Source organism: Heteronotia binoei, chromosome 8 (assembly GCF_032191835.1).
Source record: "Heteronotia binoei isolate CCM8104 ecotype False Entrance Well chromosome 8, APGP_CSIRO_Hbin_v1, whole genome shotgun sequence".
NCBI classification, from domain to species: Eukaryota; Metazoa; Chordata; class Lepidosauria; order Squamata; family Gekkonidae; genus Heteronotia; species Heteronotia binoei.
In genome coordinates this window covers 12,204,493-12,226,261 of record NC_083230.1, presented here as the reverse complement: position 1 = coordinate 12,226,261, position 21,769 = coordinate 12,204,493, and the positions used below count along the sequence as shown (strand labels likewise).

Below are 21,769 nucleotides of genomic sequence, written 5' to 3'. Positions count from 1 at the left end.
GGAAAGGCTTCGAGGTCAGCTATGTAAAGCATAGGGTTCCCAAATCCCCCGCTAGGCCTGGAGACCCCCGATTTGGAGCCTCCTCCCCCCGCTGGCCATAAAAGGGAAAGCGGGGGGAGGGGAGGGGGAAAACGGCAGCCCTTTCCACCCAGCCCCGATCGCAGCAGCCAGAGCTCTTCCGTTTTCTCAGGCTGCTTCCCGCCCCCAGTCAGCTGGCCGGTGAAGGGAGGGGAGCCCAGCCACGCCCCCAAAGGACCATGTGCCTTTGCACCTCCGGAGGTGAGTGAGTTCTGTCCCTTGCATCAGATTTGCCAGAAACGGGGGGGGGGGGGTGGTGGAGAGGGAAACGTCTTCTCATAGGGTATAATGGGGAATTGATCTGGAGGTTTCGGGGGCTCTGGGGGAGCTGTTTTTTGAGGTAGAGGCACCAAATTTTCAATATAGTATCTAGTGCCTCTCCCCAAAGTATCCCCCAAATTTCAAAACGATTGGACCAGGGGGTCCAATTCTATGAGCCCCAAAAGAAGGTGCCCTTATCCTTCATTATTTCCTATGGAAGGAAGACATTTAAAAAGGTGTGCTGTCCCTTTAAATGTGATGGCCAGAACTCTCTTGGAGTTCAATTATGCTTGTCACACTCTTGTTCCTGGCTCCGCCGCAATGTCTCCTGGCTCCACCCCCAAAGCCTCCTGGCTCCACCCCCAAAGTCCCCAGATATTTCTTGAATTGGACTTGGCAACCCTAGTAAAGCACCAAGATCAAGCCGAGGGCTAAACATTTCTTACCTGGGAAAAAGTTGGTAGTCAAATGAAGTCATTTGCTAACAACGAAGTAGGGAATAGGGCAGGTCTCCCTTATAGGAAGTAATCTAAGAATGTAAAGTGTTTTAATCCTGTAAATACTCCTGCTCATAACTCTCATCAAAAATGAATAATTACGACTTCAAGTATGGCTGCGAATGAACTACAGACTGTGCTCACTTTGTTTGTAATAAAAGAACATTGAATACAATGGGTTTCCCCAGGAGGCTAAAGTTGGTTCCAGGATCCTTATTTCTTGCATATTTGTGCCTTATTCATTAATCCAACCAAAAACATTGAGGATAGTTGAAAAACTCTGACCCCCCCCCCCCCAAAAAAAAAGGTGTCAGAGCACAACACATAATTCATCCCCACATTTGGAGGACTCTGCTCTTCAAGAATCCAAAGCCCAGTTCTTGTACCAACTGCTACAAAGTGGGGTGCCCCCAGGACAATCACACTGGCAAACACTGGGGTCAAGCTGCACCCAAGGCCGGCCTGCCCACTATGCAATTTAGGCATTTGCCTAGGGCACCAGGAGGTGGGCGGTAAATTGGGCTCTCCCCCCTGCTACCGGTACCAAGACAAATGCCTAATTTCCCTCCCCTGCTGCCGCTGCGATTGCCGTTTGTCCTCTGGCTCGTGGCAGTGGCGGCGGACAGGCCACCTTCCACACCCTCCCTCAGCCCTAGGGTGCGCTCAGAAAATGCATGCCTATCAGTACAGCCTTCCAAATTCAGTGTTACCCTTCCATAAAATGCAAGGAAAGGCAGTCTTCAGCAAACTGCATCATGCTTCAGCCTTAGCATTTTATTGGTGACACAGACATTAGAGGGTTTCTTAATTATATATCATCAGCCTGATATACAAGAACTATATATTTGTACTCGTTTTACCTCTCTTGTTTCTACTAGTTTCACCTTAGCAATTTCAACTGCAGATTCCACCTGACCCTTCCCCTGGATGTTAAATAAAACCTTTTCTTATTTTTGAATTTTAAAAGTATCTCAAGTGCCACTTTCAGGGGTTTTAAGTTAAAGGGTGATCCTATCCCTTCCTTCAGGTTCCTGGGCTGAGCAAATAGCCAAAATATATCTTACTCAAAGGGGTTGCCAAGTCCAATTAAAGAAATATCTGGGGACTTTGGGGGTGGGGCCAGGAGACATTGGGGGCGGAGCCAGGAGCATGGGTGTGACAAGCAGAATTGAACTCCAAGGGATTTCTGGCCATCACATTTAAAGGGACAACACACCTTTTAAAATGCCTTCCTTCCATAGAAAATAATGAAGGATGGGGCGCCTTCTTTTGGGGCTCGTAGAATTGGACCCCCTAGTCCAATACTTTTGAAACTTGGGGGGTATTTTGGGAAGAGGCACTAGATGCTATACTGAAAATTTGGCGCCTCTACCTCAAAAAACAGCCCCCCCCAGAGCCCCCGATACCCGCAGATCAATTCCCCATCATTCCTTATGGGAATTGTTCATGGAGGTGCATAATGGCTGTGGGGGCGGGGCTTCCCCCTCTGGCCAGCTGGCTGGGGGAGGGGGGAAGCCTGTAAAACCGGGGGATCCCCCGCTGGGACCTGGGGATTGGGAAGCCTAGGTGGGACAGCCAAAGTGTTTTCAGGGGAGAAGGAAACACGTTACCAAGGCTGTTCAGTCTGTGAAGGGACAGAAAAACAGGGGAGATTTTGCCTCTAAGGGAGAGAAGTAGATGGGGTGCATCACAATTGCCAACTCCAATTTGGGAAATTCCTGAAAATTTGTGGGTGAATGTTGGGGAGAGTGAGGTAAGTATGCTAAAGAGAGCTACACCATCCTAAGGTAGGGTTGCCAATCCCCAGGTGGGGGCAGGGGATCCCCCGGTTTGGAGACCCTCCCCCCGCTTCAGGGTCGTCAGAAAGTGGGAGGAGGGGAGGGAAATGTCTGCTGGGAACTCTATTATTCCCTATGGAGGTTTATTCCCATAGAAAATCATGGAGAATTGATCCGCGGGTATCTGGGGTTCTGAGGAGGCTGTTTTTTGGGGGTAGAGGCACCAAATTTACAGTATAGCATCTAGTGCCTCTTCCCAAAATAGCCCCCAAGTTTCAAAAAGATTGCACCAGGGGGTCCAATTCTATGAGCCCCGAAAGAAGGTGCCCCTATCCTTCATTATTTCCTACGGAAGGAAGGCATTGAAAAAGTGTGCCGTCCCTTTCAGTGTGAGGGCCAGAACTCCCTTTGGAGTTCAATAATGCTTGTCACAGCCTTGATTTTGGCTCCACCCCCAAAGTCCACAGATATTTTTTAAATTGGACTTGGCAACCCTATCCTACGGTCACTTAGAGCAAATGATTTAGCAGGGCATAACAATGCCTAGGATTGCAGTGTAAATATGCAGTAAGTACTTTCATATGTTTTTTTTGGGGGGGGGGTGTTGTATTTGTGTGTGTGTGTGCGTGCGCGCGCGCATACCTCTGTATGTGTGTGCACCTGGAAGTCATGGTGACCTCTGGTGACTGACCCCTCCTGGGGGCATGAAGGATATTCCGAGAGCTGGCTGAATAAAGCCCGCCTCTGCCCTCCTGACTCCTCGTATTCCAAAGAGGCCTCCCATCCAAGTACTTGCCAGATATGGCCCTGCTTTGCTTCCAAGATCTAACCAGAACAGGCTTGCCAGGTCAGGGTATAATAAATATTTTCTTATAACCTGGCGTCGTGGTTCGTAGAGGGACGGTGGCATGGTGTAGCCTGGCCTTGTCAGATCTCAACAGCTAAGCAGGGCTGGTACTTAGAAGGGAGACCTTCAAGGAAGACTACACGAAGGAAAACAATGGCCAACCACCTCTGCTTCTCACTTGCCTTGAAAATCCCTTACTGGGTTTTCCGAAAGTCAGCTGCAACTGACTGGCATTTTAAGCGTGTTGAATCAGATTCGGACCCCCACTTTGCCATAGAAGCTTGCTGAGCGATCTTGGGCCAATCGCACACTTTCAATCTAAGCCAACATATAAGGTTGTTGATCAAGATGGGTAGTCGTGTTAGTGTTTTTGTAGCGGTAGAAAAGAGCAAGAGGCCTTAAAGACTAACAGAATTTGTGGCAGGGTATGAACTTTCATGAATCACTGCCCACATTCCGATACTGAAGTAAATAAATACAATTTTGTTTTTGCCTTCATTGACTGCCATGTTCAAGCTGCATTCCACTGATAGGAGCAAGCAAATTCATTTTCCAGGATTTACATACCAAGGCCAGAGAATGCAGATCTTCAATAAACATGTCAGCAACTTAAAACATTTTGATTTTTAAATATGGAGACACAACGCTGTTGCTTATAATTGTTTCCAGTTTCACATCAGTGTGCTCTTCCCATTGTCTCCGTTTCTCATTCATTAGGTCTACTCCCCCCCCCCTTCCAGCATCCTTATTTATAGATATAAAAGGCAAGTAATTACGACAACTCACCTATCCTCCCATTGGTTGATCCGTGTGTCACTCACTGTCCATGGAGAACAACCCCACCTTCCAGCCCCAGGACAGATGAGGATTGGGACACTGGGGAAGCTGCCTTTGCGTCCTATTGGCCTGTCCTGCCTGGTCCTCCATTGTCCCTCAGTGGCTGTTGCTAGGCAACCATAGTATTCCAGGCTTGGTTCTGTCAGTAAAAGGCAGCGGGGAGGCCCTTTGCAGGCTTATTTTTACCTTTGAGGGAGAACTCATTGGGGCCAGTTCTGACTAGGGTTGCCATGTCCAGGTTGGGAAATTTCTGGTGATTTTGTGGTGGAGTCTAAGGAAGCCAGAGTTTGGGGAGGGAGAGACCTCAGCTGAATATAATGCCATAAAGTCCACCCTCCAAAGCAGCTATTTTCTCCAGGGGAGAGAGATCTGTTGTCTGGAGTTCAGTTGTGATCCCAAAAGATCCCAGGCTTTACCTGAAGGTTGACTACCCTAGGCCCAGCAGCACCCTCTGGGTGATGTGATGCCACCAAATCGACATAACTAAACTTGGCCTGGCTGCTTGCTACTTTTCAGCAGCAGCCCCCCATGACAGCCAGTGTGGCACAGCAGTTAGCACTTCAGAGAAGGGCCTTCCAGATTCTTGCTGTGGATGCTGACTGGGTGATTTCAGATCAGTCACAGAGTTTCAGCCTTACCTACCTCACAGGGTTGTTGTGCAGATCAAAAGGGGGTGAGGAGAATGATGTAAGCTGCTTTGGTCCCCACTTTGGAGAAAGATGGTATTTTTCCTAGGTAGAGGCTGCAGGGAGGGGAAGGCGATGGCAAAGCTGAAAGAGGGGCAGATCAAGGTAGGTTGATGGCAGGTTGGGAAGGAGATAGGGTTGCCAACTCCAGGTTGGGAAATTTGGGGAGATTTGAGGAGTGGAGCTTGGAGAGCATGGGGTTTGAGGAGGGGTGGGAACTTAGGTACAATGTCATAGACTCCACCCTCCAAACCAGCGATTTCCTCCTGGGGAACCATTGTTGCCAATCTCCAGGTGAGCAGGGGAACAAAGCCAGACAAGCCTCTGTGAAAACCAACCTCACAATAATAATATACTAGATATAGTTTTATAAAAAATGTAAATGTAATAATATACTAGATACAGTTTTATTTTATATATATATATATATCTCTCTCGGCTTGGCTTCGCGAACGAAGATTTAAGAAGGGTGCAATAGCCCACGTTTGCTGCAGGCTCGCTGGTGGCTGACAAGACCAATGTGGGACAGGCAGGTCCGGCCACAGCGGCTGCAGGGAAAAGTCTGATTTGGGGTTGGTGCTGTAGCAGTGCGATTCTTCCTCAATCTCCTTTTGTCCTCAAGACCAGCTATGCGTGCGTTCTCAAAGGAAGAGACAGCCTGGTGGATGGTGTGCCTCCATGCTTTGCGATCTGAGGCTAGGTCAGACCACTGGTGATGGTTGATGTGACAGGTGCTAAGGGATTTCTTCAAGGAGTCCTTGTACCTCTTCTTTGGTGCCCCTCTATTTCGATGGCCGGTGGAGAGTTCGCCATACAGGGCAATCTTGGGAAGGCGGTGGTTTTCCATCCTAGAAATATGCCCTGCCCAGCGCAGCTGCGTCTTCAACAGCAGTGCCTCGATGCTGGTAACCTCCGCCCTCTTGAGGACTTCAGTGTTGGTCACAAAGTCACTCCAGTGGATGTTGAGGATGGTGCGAAGGCAGCGCTGATGAAAGCGCTCAAGGAGTCGCAGGTGATGACGGTATAAAACCCACGATTCGGAGCCGTAGATGAGGGTTGTCATCACAACCGCTTTGTAAACATTGATCTTTGTGCCTTTTTTCAGATGCTTGTTGCTCCACACTCTTTTGTGCAGTCGGCCAAAGGCACGGTTTGCCTTTGCCAGCCTGTTGTCAATCTCCTTGTCGATCTTGGCATCTGAGGAGATGATGCACCCCAGGTAGCTGAACTGCTGGACGGTCTTCAGAACTGATTCACCCACAGTGATGCAGGGAGGGTGATAATCTTCCTGGGGTGCAGGCTGGTGGAGAACTTCTGTCTTCTTCAGACTAACTTCTAGGCCAAATAGCTTGGCAGCCTCTGCAAAGCAGGACGTCATATGCTGCAGAGCTGATGCCGAGTGGGAGACGAGTGCAGCATCATCAGCAAACAGTAGCTCTCGGATGAGTTTTTCCATTGTCTTGGAGTGTGCCTTTAGTCGCCTCAGGTTGAACAGGCTGCCATCGGTGCGATAGCGGATGTATACACCATCGTCATCATCTAGATCTACTGCGGCTCTTTGAAGCATCATGCTAAAGAAGATCGTAAAGAGAGTTGGCGCGAGAACGCAGCCTTGCTTTACACCTGTGCCTATTGGGAAGGGCTCCGAGAGGTCGTTGCAGTGTCTGACTTGGCCTCGCTGGTCATCGTGTAGCTGGATGATCATGCTGAGGAACCTTGGGGGACATCCTAAACGTTCCAAGATTTGCCACAGGCCTTTCCTGCTAACGGTATCGAAAGCTTTGGTAAGGTCGACAAAAGTCACATACAGAGCCTTGTTCTGTTCCCTGCATTTCTCTTGGAGCTGCCTGAGAACAAATACCATGTCGGTGGTGCTCCTGTTAGCTCTGAAGCCGCACTGGCTCTCTGGGAGGAGTTCTTCTGCAATGGTGGGCACCAGTCTGTTCAGGAGTATTCTGGCAAGGATTTTGCCTGCGATGGAGAGCAGGGTTATCCCCCGGTAGTTGGAGCAGTCTGACTTTTCCCCTTTGTTCTTGTATAGGGTGATGATGATTGCATCGCGAAAGTCCTGTGGTAATTTGCCTTGTTCCCAGCAGGTGACAAGTACTTTGTGAAGTGAGCTATGTAGTACTGTGCCCCCATGCTTCCAGATCTCTGGTGGAATTCCATCAACTCCCGCTGCCTTGCCACTTTTCAGTTGCTTGATGGCTTTAACAGTCTCTTCTAGGGTGGGGATCTCATCCAACTCTGTTTTCACCGGTTGAAGTGGGGTGAGGTGGATTGCTGAATCTTGAACTACGCGGTTGGCACTGAAGAGAACCTGAAAATACTCCGACCACCGGTTCAGTATGGATGCCTTGTCTGTGAGGAGCACTTGGCCGTCTGCACTATGCAAGGGACTCTGAGCCTGATATGATGGACCATATACTGCCTTCAGGGCTTCGTAGAACCCTCTTAAATCACCAGTGTCTGCACACAGCTGGGTTCTCTCTGCAAGCTTGGTCCACCACTCGTTCTGAATGTCTCGAAGCTTGCGCTGGAGGTTGCTACATGCAGCGCGAAAGGTTGCTTTTTTCCCAGGACAGGAGGGCTGAGCAAGATGTGCTTGGTAGGCAGATCTCTTTTTTGCCAGTAATTCTTGGATCTCTTGATTGTTCTCATCAAACCAGTCCTTGTTCTTCCTTGTGGAGAACCCGAGGACTTCTTCAGAGATCTGCAGGACGGTAGTTTTTAGGTGTTCCCAGAGTGCTTCTGGAGAAGGGTCTGTGGGGCAACTGGGGTCCTCAATTCTTGACTGGAGTTTTGCCTGGAAGGCAGCTTTAACTTCGGCTGACTGGAGGCTGCCAACCTGAAACTTCCTCCGAGGGATACCTCCTCTCCTGGGTGTGGGTTTAAAGTGAAGACGGAGATTGCAGCGTACAAGACGATGATCCGTATGACATTCTGCGCTGGGCATTACTCGGGTGTGTAAGACATCTCGAAGGTCTCTCTGGCGCACCAGAATGTAGTCGATAAGGTGCCAATGCTTGGACCGTGGGTGCATCCAGGTTGTCTTCAGACTGTTCTTCTGCTGGAAGATAGTGTTGGTGATGGTGAGCTGGTGCTCCATGCAGAATTCTAGCAGGAGGCGCCCGTTGTCATTGCAGTTGCCAATGCCGTGTTTGCCAAGTACTCCTTTCCAGGCTTCCGAGTCTTTACCTACTCTGGCATTGAAGTCGCCAAGGATGATCACCTTGTCCTCTGTAGGGGTCTTCCGTACGAGGTTGCGTAGATCAGCATAGAACTTGTTCTTTTCTGCAGGATCTGCTTGAAGGGTTGGGCCATACACACTGAAGAGTGTTGCATGCTGCTTGTTTTGAAGTGGGAGGCGCATGGACATGATGCGATCTGAGTGACCTGTTGGCAGGTTTTCGAGTTTGGAGGCAATGGAGTTCCTGACCATGAAGCCAACGCCAGAAAGGCGGCTCTCAGCCTTTGACTTACCCGACCAGTAGAGGGTATAGCCAGCACCGTGTTCTTGAAGACTACCTTCCTCAGGGAAACGGACCTCACTGAGAGCTGCTATGTCGATATTCAACCTGAGAAGTTCGTGGGCAACTAGAGCAGAGCGTCGTTCAGGGCGACCACTGCCTACTGTGTCAAGCATGGTTCTGATGTTCCAACACGCAAGCTTTAGTCTTTGCACACTTTGTGAGGCAGGTGCATGCCTTTTCTTTGTTGTTATTTTTCGACCGCAAGTAAGGATGCCCGTTGACTGCGGCTAGCCAACTGGGGTGGGGGAGACGAGCTTTGTTTAGGCCACCTTTTCTAGGCCCCTCTCCGTGTGGAGCAAGCAGTGCTGTCCCTAGATAAGGCTGCTTGGTCGTTCAGGGTGCTGCCGAAAAATGCTTTCGTCTCCGGGTTAGCATCAGGCGACCAATATCCTGAACCGCCTACATGCAGGATCGGGACTGCGGCTTCCAGTGGCACCTTCCACCTGCCGTTTCGCCCCTTGCCCATCGCTGCAGGACTTGATGCGTTGTGGGTTGTGTGTGTGGATATGCCCTTCAGGCCTGCGCAGAGGAATTTTTTAGGTGAAGCGCAGTGTGCGCGGTACTGGCTCCACCCTTTCACCTGGGGGTCATCTGCCATGGCCCAGTAAGCCGGGACGCCGGCAGCGAGTCCTCCAGGTGGTAGGTGTTACATTAACGAGCTCTATCTGCCCGGGTTTGATGTTAGAGTTTTCCTTCTCTTAGGCTGGCGAGGTTGGTGGGCCCAGCCTGCCCATCCGGTTATACCGCCGGACATTCGGTCGCACCATGACGTAGCAAACTCTGTGAAAACGGGGGGGACCAGCGAGAAGGTGTTGCTACGGATGCAGTAATGCAGGAGAGGCCATTGCAGTGACCATCTGCCAGGCATAGCCAGACAGTGACCACGCGGCGTTCACTACACCGGGAGAGGAGAGGCTATGTATTGCGCATGCACTTTCCCTGGGGGGGTAGGATTCCCAGAGGGAGCCCACCCCCCACCCCACCCCATATATATATATATATATATATATATATATATATATATATATATATATATATATATATATATATATATATTAAGGCACTTAAGAATAACCATACAATTAGTAATAAACCAGAAAGTCCGTTCCCCCGCACCCAAAGTACTTCACTAAGCAATAAATGCCACTTCTCCAAACAGAAGGGTTGGGAGGTGACTTCAAAGGTGAGTGTTTCCACAAGGGTCCAACACTCCAAAATGCAATATTCCACTGCAGCTTGGCACAATAAGGTCAGCGACAAGGTCGTACTTGAACCCTTGTTTCACTTCAGAGCTTTGACATGCTGCGTACAAGAAATATTCATAACAATTTTTAATTAATTAATATTGGGGAACATAAGACATCTAAAAACCATACCTTCCAAAAAACATTCTCTAGAACAGTTCAAGATGCGAACTTCAATATTCTTTCTTCCATTGTCAAAGTAAAGTTACTATTGACTCAGTATCACATGACTATATATCCCCAGGTGCATCAAATCACAGAGTTCCTTAAAGTGCAATTCAACAATTATACAGTATTTCTCCAATATTAATTTTGTATGTATAAAAATTGTTATGCATATTTTTCATATGCAGCTCCCTCTTAGTCTGAAGAAGTTGACTGAAATACAGCAGATGGATGCATTCAGCAACCTGTGGGTAAATTGCCCCAGTGAGATCACAAAAGTGTGTGCATGCTAACTGTGTTTATTTTGGCTGCTTTGTGAAAGAGTGTGTGTTCACTTTCAGTTAGTGGAAGTGCAGCTTCTGGGGGATGAAGAAATGAAGACTGTATCCAGGGAACTGCTCTGCTGTATTTTTACTTATTTTAGGGAATGGGAAAGTCTCCCAGCTCCACCCCGAAAGTCCCCATATATGTTCTGAGTTGGTCCTGGCAACCCTATCTTATAGACGAATACAAATAACAACTAAATACAAAATGAGACAAAGTTTCAATTGCAGCTCTACTACAGGTACAGAGTCTCTGGGGGCAGCTAATACTCTTAGAGCAACCTGCAAGTGGCAGAACATTTAGTCAAGAAAAAAAGTTGGTGACAAATTGGGACTGTTAGAAACGTAAAATAACTTGACAAAACAGGTAAAGGGGGCTGGCAAGCCTCAGAAAAGGGGGAGGGGGGACAATGTATCCTAGCATCTATATTAATAACCTCCTGATCTAGTCTCCTCGGTGATTCCAAAACCTTATTTCTAATATTTGGTATATCAGTAGAAGGACAAATTGAACCTAAACCCAATGGCTCCATTAAATTATTTCAAGATCTATGGAGTCAAGCTGAGTCCATCTTAAAAGCACTGGTAAGGCCTCACAATCCAACAAGAAGAGTTTAAAGTTTGCCGCAGCTACCCAAGCAAAAAGAGAAATATGCTTAAAACCAGTTTCCAGCAGTAAATTAGAATTTGAAATGTATTTAGGAGCTCACAAAAGAGTACACAAAAAGGATACCTGCACTGTCTAAAGTTGCTGAGATCCAAATAGGGGCTCCACATAGTGAGAAGGACAGGATTTTTGCTTGATAGACCTTCAATACCATCAGAATAGATTGACTGAGGGGGTAACCGGGATTCTCCATCTATGTTTACAGGGATCTTTCCCTTAGAAAAACTCTCAAATAAAACCAGTCAGATGTTCAACTAGAAAGAGTTTGATTGAAATAGGAATAACAGGACAAAACACACACATACAAATACACGGAAAAAACACAAACTAGCTAAGAGGGATTTATAAGAACATAAGAGAAGCCATGTTGGATCAGGCCAATGGCCCATCCAGTTCAACACTCTGTGTCACACAGTGGCCAAAAAACCAGATGCCATCAGGAGGTCCATCAGTGAGGTCAGGACACCAGAAGCCCTCCCACTGTTGCCCGCCCCCCCCAAGCACCAAGAGTACAGAGCATCACTGCCCCAGACAGAGAGTTCCAACAATACACTGTGACTAATAGCTACTGATAGACCTCTGCTCCATACATTTATCCAATCCCCTCTTGAAGCTGTCTATGCTGCAGCCACCACTACCTCCTAAGGCAGTTTATTCCATGTGTTAATCACCCTTTTAGTGAAATACTTCCTTCTATCCATTCTAACCCGACTGCTCAGCAATTTCATTGAGCGCCCACGAGTTCTCATATTGTGAGAAAGGGAGAAAAGTACTTCTACTTTCTTTATCCCATGTATAATGTTGTAAACTTCTATCATGTCACCCCTCAGTCGACATTTCTCCAAGCTAAAAAGCCCCAAGCATTTTAACCAGGGGTGGAATTCTAGCAGGAGCTCCTTTGCATATTAGGCCACACATCCTGATGTAACCAGAGTTTACAAGGCTCTTTTTTGTAAGTTTTTGGAGGATTGGCTACATCACTGGTGTGTGGCCTAATATGCAAAGGAGCTCCTGCTAGAATTCCACCCCTGGTTTTAACCTTTTTTCATAGGGAAAGTGTTTCAACCCATTAATCATTCTAGTTGCCCTTTTCTGCACTTTCCCCAATGTTATATCTTTTTTGAGGTGTGACCGGAATTGTACACAGTACTCCAAATGAGGCCACACCATCAATTTATACAGGGGCATTATGATACTGGCTGATTTGTTTTCAATTCCCTTCCTAAGAATTCCCAGCATAGTGTTGTCCTTTTTTATTGCAGTCACACACTGTCTTGACATTTTCAATGAGTTATCTATCCCAACCCCAAGATCTCTCTCTTGGTCAGTCTCTGCCAGTTCACAGCCCATCAACTTGTATTTATAGTTAGGATTTTTGGCCCCAATGTGCATTACTTTGCACTTGGCCACATTGAACCTCATTTGACACGTTGACGCCCACTTGCCCAGCCTCAACAGATCCCTTTGGAGTGCCTCACAATCCTTTCTGGTTCTCACCACCCTGAACAATTTAGTGTCATCTGCAAACTTAGCCACTTCACTGCTTACTCCCAACTCCAAATAATTAATGAGCAAGTTAAAAAGCATCAGATCCAGTACTGAGCTCTGCGGTACCCTACTGCTTACCACCTTCCACTGCGAAAATTGCTCAATTATACTCACTCTCTGTTTCCTATTAATTAGCCAGTTTTTGATCCACAGGAGGATCCTTTTACCCCATGACTCTTGAGCTTACTAAGGAGCCTTTGATGAGGAACTTTAACAAAAGCTTTCTACAACTCAAAGTAAACAACATCTATTGGGCCCCCTTTGTCCACATGTTTGTTCACTCCCTCAAAGAACTCTAACAGGCTAGAGAGACAAGATCAGGGAGGAGATGAGGGAAAACAACTTCAGGGAAGGCTATAGTTCAGTCTGGAAGAGGAGGTCTGCAGAGACAGTAGCAAAATGACCAGCATTTCATGGAGTGAAGTAGAGAGGACCCAAACAGATTTGGGGGGGTGAGGTATAGGACTGAGAACACACACACAGGCAGCTAGAGACACCAAATAATAGGGCAAAATACTCCCTGGGGCAAACTGACATGTTTGTGTCAAGCCCCAATATTCTCAATAATGAATTCCTTTGTTTTGTTTCAAATAGACTAGTTTATTTAAAAACTCGAAAATGCCCAGGCAACATGGTCCTTGGAAAGACTGAGATACCAGAGGTTACATGATGCTATATAGGGTATAATAAACCATTAAAAAAAAGCACTGTATTCAAATCTAAGGTTCAAAGGGTACAACAGTAATTTTCCTTTATTCTACAAAAGCATTCTGTCACTAACCCATAGGTTTGCCAATCCCCATGTCCCAGCAGGGGTTCTTCCTCTTTCCCAGGCTCCTTCCTGCCCCCAGTCAGCTGGCTGGCAGGGGGAAGCCCCGCCCCCACAGCGACCATGTGACTTTCCACCTCCGGAGACTTCAGTCTCCAAATGAAAGGCTTCCTCTTGGGATAGTGTGTCTCTGTGTTACTTTGAAGAAGTTGGCAGCAACTCGTGAGTAGAGATGCCAATCCCTCACTTCAGAGTCGCCAGAAACGAGGGTGGGGGAGAGGGAAATGTCTGCTGGGCACTTCACTATTCCCTATGTGGAGATCAATTCTCATAGGGTATAATGGTGAATTGATCTGGAGGTATCGGGGGGCTCTGGGGGGGGGAGGCTGTTTTTTGAGGTAGAGGCACCAAATTTTCAGTATAGCATCTAGTGCCTCTCCCCAGAATACTCCCCAAGTTTCAAAACGATTGGACCAGGGGGTCCAATTCTATGAGCCCCAGAAGAAGGTGCTCCTATCCTTCATTATTTCCTATGGAAGGAAGGCATTTAAAAAGGTGTGCTGTCCCTTTAAATGTGATGGCCAGAACTTCTTTGGAGTTCAATTATACTTGTCACACCCTTGCTCCTGGCTCTGCCCCAATATCTCCTGGCTCCACCCCCAAAGTCACCAAATTGAACTTGGCAACCCTAGTAGCCCGTGAGCTGATAACAAGCCTGTGAATGTTGGGTAGTATACACTTCAGACTCAGCAGGCCATTCACAGTAACATAAACATTCGTAGCCAGATGGCAGGGAGGACGTGGAGGATGGGTTGTAAATAATGGAGGAAAACCAGAGTCTGGGGTTGACATTTGTTCAACCGACTTACGGGCTTGACAGTTCACTCCAGAAACAATAACTTGATGGGATTTTCAGAGTTGGATTATAGGTGTTAATGGTGTTGGATGACCCTGTAAGTACCAGCTACAAGTTTTTGTGAATAGTGTAACGTGTTGCCTAATTAGGGTGAGGAAAAGTGAGATTGGGTGTGGATGGGATTAATCCAAGGTGAGGAGATAGTTTCCTTGGGAAACCCATTGTCCTAAATTATGCATCTCTCTAGGGTGGGGAGGAGCCAGTTTGGTGTAGTGGTTAAGTGTGTGGACTCTTATCTGGGAGAACCGGGTTTGATTCCCCACTCCTCCACTTGCACCTGCTGGAATGGCCTTGGGTTAGCCATAGCTTTGGCAGAGGTTGTCCTTGAAAGGGCAGCTGCTGTGAGAGCCCTCTCCAGCCCCACCCACCTCACAGGGTGTCTGTTGTGGGGGAGGAAGGGAAAGGAGATTGTGAGCCGCTCTGAGACTCTTCGGAGTGGAGGGCGGGATATAAATCCAATATCATCATCATCATCTTCTTCTTCTTCTTCTTCTTCTTCTTCTTCTTCTTCTTCTTCTTCTTCTTCTTCTTCTTCTTCTTCTTCTTCTTCAGACTTGGTTCCTGACTGGCATCCATTTTGCATTATTTTGGGCCAGGCAGTGTGTTGCATTTATGATATCTGAAATGATTTCTGAGGAAGTGTATGGTTGTCCAGCTATAAGCTGTCCCTTAGTGAGAGAAGGGGTCTGACTGCTCACAGATGCAGCATCATATATTAATCTACAATTAAACTCATGACTGTTCAAGTATCAAATATTTTTTTGTCTCAGCCCTGTGGTTCTGAATGTTTTTTATTTATTTAAAAATATCTAAGGCCAGGCAGGTAATCCGTACCACAGGAAAACCACATGCCCTCCAGTTATATTTATATTATATCTAGCTTTGCTCAAATCTGATTCTTGACAAGCCATTTTCTAATTGATTTTCCTTTTACCAACTATATCTTTCTGACATGGGTGATACGTTTTTGCAGAGGGATTTTCAGTGCCCGCCTCTGAGATTATTGCCGTGGAGGAAGCAGAAACTGACAAGAAACAATCTAATGGTCGAAGATGGCAAAAAATGGCAAAGCAGCATGCTTTCACAGGTAACGTTCCTTCTAGAATTTTGTAAGGATCATGGAGATGGTGCATGCATTTTGAACACTAAAGCGGCTCTCCAGGGTCTCAAGCTGAGGTTTTTCACACCTATTTGCCTGGACCCTTTTTTGGAGATGCCGAGGATTGAACCTGGGACCTTCTGCTTCCCAAGCAGATCCTCTACCACTGAGCCACCGTCCCTCCCCATGAACATATGAAGCTGCCTTATACTGAATCAGACCCTTGGTCCATCAAAGTCAGTATTGTCTTCTCAGACTGGCAGCGGCTCTCCAGGGTCTCAAGCTGAGGTTTTTCACACCTATTTGCCTGGACCCTTTTTTGGAGATGCTGGGGATTGAACCTGGGACCTTCTGCTTCCCAAGCAGATGCTCTACCACTGAGCCACAGCCCCATTCATGGCTCTCCAGGGTCTCAAGCTGAGGTTTCTCACACCTATTTGCCTGGACCCTTTTTAGTTGGAGATGCCAGGGATTGAACCTGGGACCTTCTGCTTCCCAAGCAGATGCTCTACCACTGAGCCACCGTCCCTCCCAGATGTAATCCTGTATGGTTTTGCAATACCAAAGAATGTGCAAAACACCAACCCTAACATGGAACTGGATACCTGAAAGGTTGAGGTTACCGGTATAGATTTAAAAATTTAAACAAAATATATCTTTAATAATACAGTACACTTTAAAAGATAATTAAAAACAAAATTGGCCTTTAGGCCGTAGAGGTCACATGTTGTGTAGTACACATTGCATATAATACAGTATAAACTTAGTAGCACTGATTTGAACTAATAAACCAATGTAATCAGACCAGATACGTTTTAGCCAAAAAAAGGCCTTCTTCAGTGGCCCCAATTTAATATCACATGCATGCTTTCATAGCTAACATAGAGAAGCCATGTTGGATCAGGCCAATGGCCCATCTAGTCCAACACTCTGTGTCACACCTGTATAATGGTGTATAATCCCGTATGCCTAGCACATGGAAGGTTTAATAAAGAGCATGCTTCATTGCATTCTTTGGGCCTAATCTTGGCTATCTTAAGAACATAAGAGAAGCCATGTTGGATCAGGCCAGAGGTCCATCCAGTCCAACACTCTGTGTCACATAAGAACATAAGAGAAGCCATGTTGGATCAGGCCAGTGGCCCACCCAGTCCAACACTCTGTGTCACATAAGAACATAAGAGAAGCCATGTTGGATCAGGCCAGAGGTCCATCCAGTCCAACACTCTGTGTCACATAAGAGAAGCCATGTTGGATCAGGCCAATGGCCCATCCAGTCCAACACTCTGTGTCACATAAGAACATAAGAGAAGCCATGTTGGATCAGGCCAGTGGCCCACCCAGTCCAACACTCTGTGTCACATAAGAACATAAGAGAAGCCATGTTGGATCAGGCCAGAGGTCCATCCATTCCAACACTCTGTGTCACACAGTGGCCAAAAAACTCAAGTGCCATCAGAAGGTACATCAGAGGGGCCAGGACACTAGAAGGCCTCACACTGTTGCCCCTCCTAAGCACCAAGAACACAGAGCATCACTGCCCCAGACAGCGAGTTCCAACAATACACTGTGGCTAATAGCCACTGATGGACCTCTGCTCCACAGCAACAGAGCTAGATGAAATAAAGAACAGCTATTATTATTATTATTATTGCCTTATTTAGGTCAACATATATAGTTACCTATGTAAGATATTGTGGGGGTGAGGTTGCCAGACCCCCAGCCCAGCCAGGGGATCCTCCAGTCTTTGGGACTCCAACCTGCCACCAGCCAGCTGACCAGTGGGGAAAACCTCACCCCCAAGCAGGGATGTCGTCACACGACAACCCTGACGCAATGATGTCAGTCGGAAGTGACATCACCAGGAGTCTTTGGAGGTGGAGCCAGGAGCAGGGTTGTGACAAGCACGACTGAACTCCGAAGGTAGTTCTAGCCCATCACTTTTAAAGGGACTGCACTCCTTTTAAATGCCTTCCCTTCACTGGAAATAATGGAGGATGGGGGCACATTCTTCTGGGGCTCATAGAATTGGATCCCCTGGTCTAATCTTTTTGAAACTTGGGGGGGTTGTTTTGAGGAGAGGCACCAAATGCTATGCTGAAAATGTGGTGCCTCTACTTCAAAAAACGGGGCCTGCCAAGCCCCAGATACCCACAGATTAATTCTCCATGATACCGTATGGGGACCAGTCTCTAGAGGGTATAATGAAGTGCCCAGCAGACATTCCTTCCCCCCCTTTCTGATAACCCTAAAGTGGGGGGAAGGCATCCAAACAAGTGGGTCTCAACTGGGGATTGGCAACCCTAGTCCCAAGAGGCTTGGAGAAAACTGTCCTGTCCGTAATGTTAAGAAATGGACAGTGGAAGCAGGATTGTCAACTCTGTGTTGGGAAATTCCTGGAAATTGGGGGATGGAGCCTGAGGAGGGTGAGGTTTGAGGAGGGGAAGGACATCAGCAATGTAGTCCACCCTCCCAAGCAGCCATTGTCTCCTTGGGAACTGATCTGTGTCATCTGGAAATTCTGTGAGACCTCCAGGCCCCACAAGGAGGTTCAGAACACCTAGAGCAGGTATGTCCAACAGGTAGATCATGATCTATCAGCAGATCGCGGAGGGGTCAGAGGTAGATCTCCAGCCCCACTTGGTCTCATGGCTTGCTGGACAGGTGTTTGGGTTTCTTTGATGATTGTTTGGTGTGGTGGTATTTGATTATTGGTGCCAGTATGATGAATTCTTACTTTTACTTTTAGAACTGCATGTTTGGTTTTGGCATCATCCAAAGGTCCTCAGTTCTTGTTGATCTTTAATACTTTGGGACAGTGACAGTTTTGGACCAGATTCAGCCAGTATTAACTTAGCACCCCAGCCACCCCAGTATAACAAAGATGAGTGTTCCAAAAAAAGAGCAAAACCTACCACTTTTCTGATGAATGGGAAATGGACTACTTCATCATGGTGAAAGACAAATGTTGTCTACTTTGTAACGGCACTGTATCCTTGCCCAAAAAGGGTAATCTGGAGTGTCATTATAAGTCTCTGCATAGCAATAAGTTTGATGCTGATTTTCCACCCAAAAGTGAAATTTGTAAACTGAAGCTCAAAGAACTTAAATCTAAATTGGCTGCACAGCAACAGTTGATGGTGAAACCAAGGTCACATTCGGTCAATGCTACCATGGCATCCTTCAAGGTCAGCAACCTGATTGCAAAGAAATGCAAACCTTTCAATGAAGGAGAATTTGTAAAAGATTGTTTTCTTGAAGCAGCAGACAATCTTTTTGAAGGATTTAAGAATAAGAAAGAGATCATAGCTGCTGTTCAAGATGTACAATTGACAAGAAACACCGTCGTGTGGCGAATAGAAAAGATGTGTGGAGACACCACTAAACAATTGTTGGAGGATGTTTCAGTTTGTGTTGCTTTCTCACTCCAGCGGGATGAATCTACAGACATAAGAGATATAGCCCAGTTACTTTATCCAGATGGTTTTCGAAGACTTCAGTGTTAAAGAAGAACTACTTGGAATGATTTCTTTAAAAGGGAGAACTACTGGTCAGGAAATATCCAGCTCTTTCCATTCTTTTGTGACAAAGTGTAATCTTCCATTGCATAAACTTGTTTCCATCACTACTGATGGAGCAAGAGCAATGACAGGTGAGGTTAACGGTTTCATAGGCCTCTGTAGACAGCATGACGACTTTCCAGATTTCCTTTCTTACCACTGCATCATTCACCAGCAAGTTTTGGCAAGCAAGAGACTCAGTACAAAGACTGTCATGGACATCACTTTCAAAATTGTAAATTCAGTTTGTGGAAGATCACTTCAAAGACAGCTTTTCAGTCTTACTCTTGATGAAGGGGCAGCAGAAATCTTTTTGCACACAGATGTAAGGTGGCTAAGTAGGCACAAATTTCTGCAAAAATTTTGTGATTTGCTGAATGAAATAAGAAGGTTTTTGAAGGAGACGGGAGATGACAAAGCAGAGTTGGGAGATGAGGAGTGGTTATGTGATCTGGCATTTCTTGCTGACATTACAGACGAACTAGGTGATATGAACACTGAACTACAAGGTAAAAACAAATGCATTGGTGAGATGATGAGTAGTTTCATCCTACAAGAGCAAATTTGAGCTAATCATGACTGACCTTGCAAACAACACTTTTGATCATTTTCCTAATATGCAGGACCATCTGGGACAATATGCAAATTTTGTTTTTCAGAACGAGAAGTATGTGACAGAAATCTGCTCTGTTATCCAGGAATTCGAAAAAAGATTCTGTGACTTCCAAAGAATTGAAAAAGTTGTGGAGTACTTGTCTTACCCATTCAAAGCAGATATGGACATTAAGGCAACTGCAGCTCTATCAGTAAAAATTACTAATTGAACAAGGCATCTCTTGAAAACGAAATAGTAGCCCTTAAAAATGACATTTTTCTCAAGACCCGTGCTGAGCAAGAATCGTTTTGGAAGCTAGTACCTAGAGACAAATTTCCCAACTTGAGAAGATGCAGTGAAGCTGAACACTCCTGTTTTGGTTCAACTTATTTGTGTGAATCTGCGTTTTCCCATCTTTAAATGACAAAGAGTACACAGCATTCCAACATGACAGATGAACATCTCCAGGATTCCCTGAGACTGGCCCTCACGCAATATTCACCCAACTTCAAAAAGCTGGTGGATGAAATGCAGGCTCAGACATCTCGCTAATAAGCAAGAGCGAAGTTTTGAAGATTGCGCAAGATCAGCCTGGATCAATACTTGACCTACTTTTAACACAAATTACTCAATTAAAAGTTAAAGAAAGTTATTAAGACAGTTAAAGAAAGTTATAACAATAAAAATGTCCGCAGTTCTTTCTGGATCTTCGTCTCTCTGTTTTGTTTTTGCTTATTTTGCTTACCAGTAAACGACAGAAGGTGAATTCTAAATGGGGAGACCCAACTTTGGTGGGTTAAAATCTAATTTGAAACTTAATTTTCATGGTGGTGGATCATCAGCACTTTTGTCCGGAAAAAATAGATCACAACCTGTTCGAAATTGGACATGCCTAACCCAGAGTATCACAGGAAGGAACAAAGACAAAACAACCAACTGTGAAATGAATAACGAAAAAAACCCAAAAGCTTAATAACTATTTAACAAATGCTTAAAGCAATACAATGCTAATATTCCAAATATTGTAAATTAATTACAAACACTACAGTTACAATAATCAATAGTAAATATCCCAAACAACAATGTTATTCATTCAAGTCCATTGAAAGGAGTCAATTTCTGACTTTTAAAACTCTCCGTGCTTGGGTGCTATGCGCAAGTGATCGGTGGAAGAACTTTTACAGTGGGATATGCCTCTCTGAAGAAGGGTTTTCCCACGTTCCGGTCGGAGCTTATATCATACCCACTTCAGCTTTGTGTGCAAAAAGTTCTTTTATGAACACTGGAAGCCACGCATTTGGATGATTAAGGAAAATGTGGGCACTATAGGAACTTTTTTCACATGGCCATATTGGGAGCACCAGCGCTTTCATTCAGCCCATCGGAGCGGGTGAATTGTCGTGAGTTTTAAATGGTTATTAAGCTTTTGGATTTTTTTTCCCCGTTATTCATTTCACAATTGGTTGTTTTGCCCACAAGAAGGTTGGCAACTCTGAGCAGAAGCTTTTCATGGCATAGAGGTAAATAATACCACCAGGTAAATGATATCCCATTAAGCCTCTATTAAAGAAGAAGATTAAGAAGAAGAAGATATTGGATTTATATCCCGCCCTCCACTCCGAAGAGTCTCAGAGCGGCTCACAATCTCCTTTCCCTTCCTCCCCCACAACAGACACCCTGTGAGGTGGGTGGGGCTGGAGAGGGCTCTCACAGCAGCTGCCCTTTCAAGGACAACCTCTGCCAGGGCTATGGCTGACCCAAGGCCATGCTAGCAGGTGCAAGTGGAGGAGTGGGGAATCAAACCCGGTTCTCCCAGATAAGAGTCCGCACACTTAACCACTACACCAAACAGGACATTTTTCTCCAGGCCTGGTAACAAGCCTGGTGAAATAGTAATGTATGTGAAGTGTTTCGAACACTGATAAAGTATATATTTTTACATAGCTTTTAAGCTGCATATGTGTATTTTAATGGCTTGTGTCTTGTACTGTGGGGTTTTTTTTTAATTATAACCCTCCTCGAGTAGGCCTTTGAAAAGCAGCATAGAAATATTCTAATTAACATACATGCTAACTGCTGCGATTATTGTATTTGAGCATATTCCCAGCAAATGTGTGTGAAAATCCTTTATCTCCATTTCTTTTTCTTTTCCTTTTTTTGGCAGTATATTATGTGAAAAGGAAACAGCCTCACTGCTGGCAGTGCAAGGAAGCAATATTTTGGTGCGTTGATGAGCAGCTTTGTAATCAATGGATACAGGCACTAAAAGAATTACTGGATTCGCAGAGTAAGTTTGGGATTACAGAAGTCATCCATGCCGTCATGACGAGAATTAAATATGAAGCTGCTGTTGCCATTTAAGTAAC

General features: G+C 45.9%; 1 protein-coding gene across 1 annotated transcript in view; it reads left to right on the top strand.

Annotated features, from left to right (window-relative positions):
* Nucleotides 1–21,769, top strand: part of CERK (ceramide kinase) — an 80,829-nt gene that overhangs the window by 6,805 nt on the left and 52,255 nt on the right. The window contains exons 2-3 of the mRNA XM_060244772.1: nucleotides 15,123–15,236; nucleotides 21,568–21,690. Coding sequence (XP_060100755.1) covers nucleotides 15,123–15,236; nucleotides 21,568–21,690 — 237 coding nt within the window. The remainder of the gene's footprint in view (nucleotides 1–15,122; nucleotides 15,237–21,567; nucleotides 21,691–21,769) is intronic.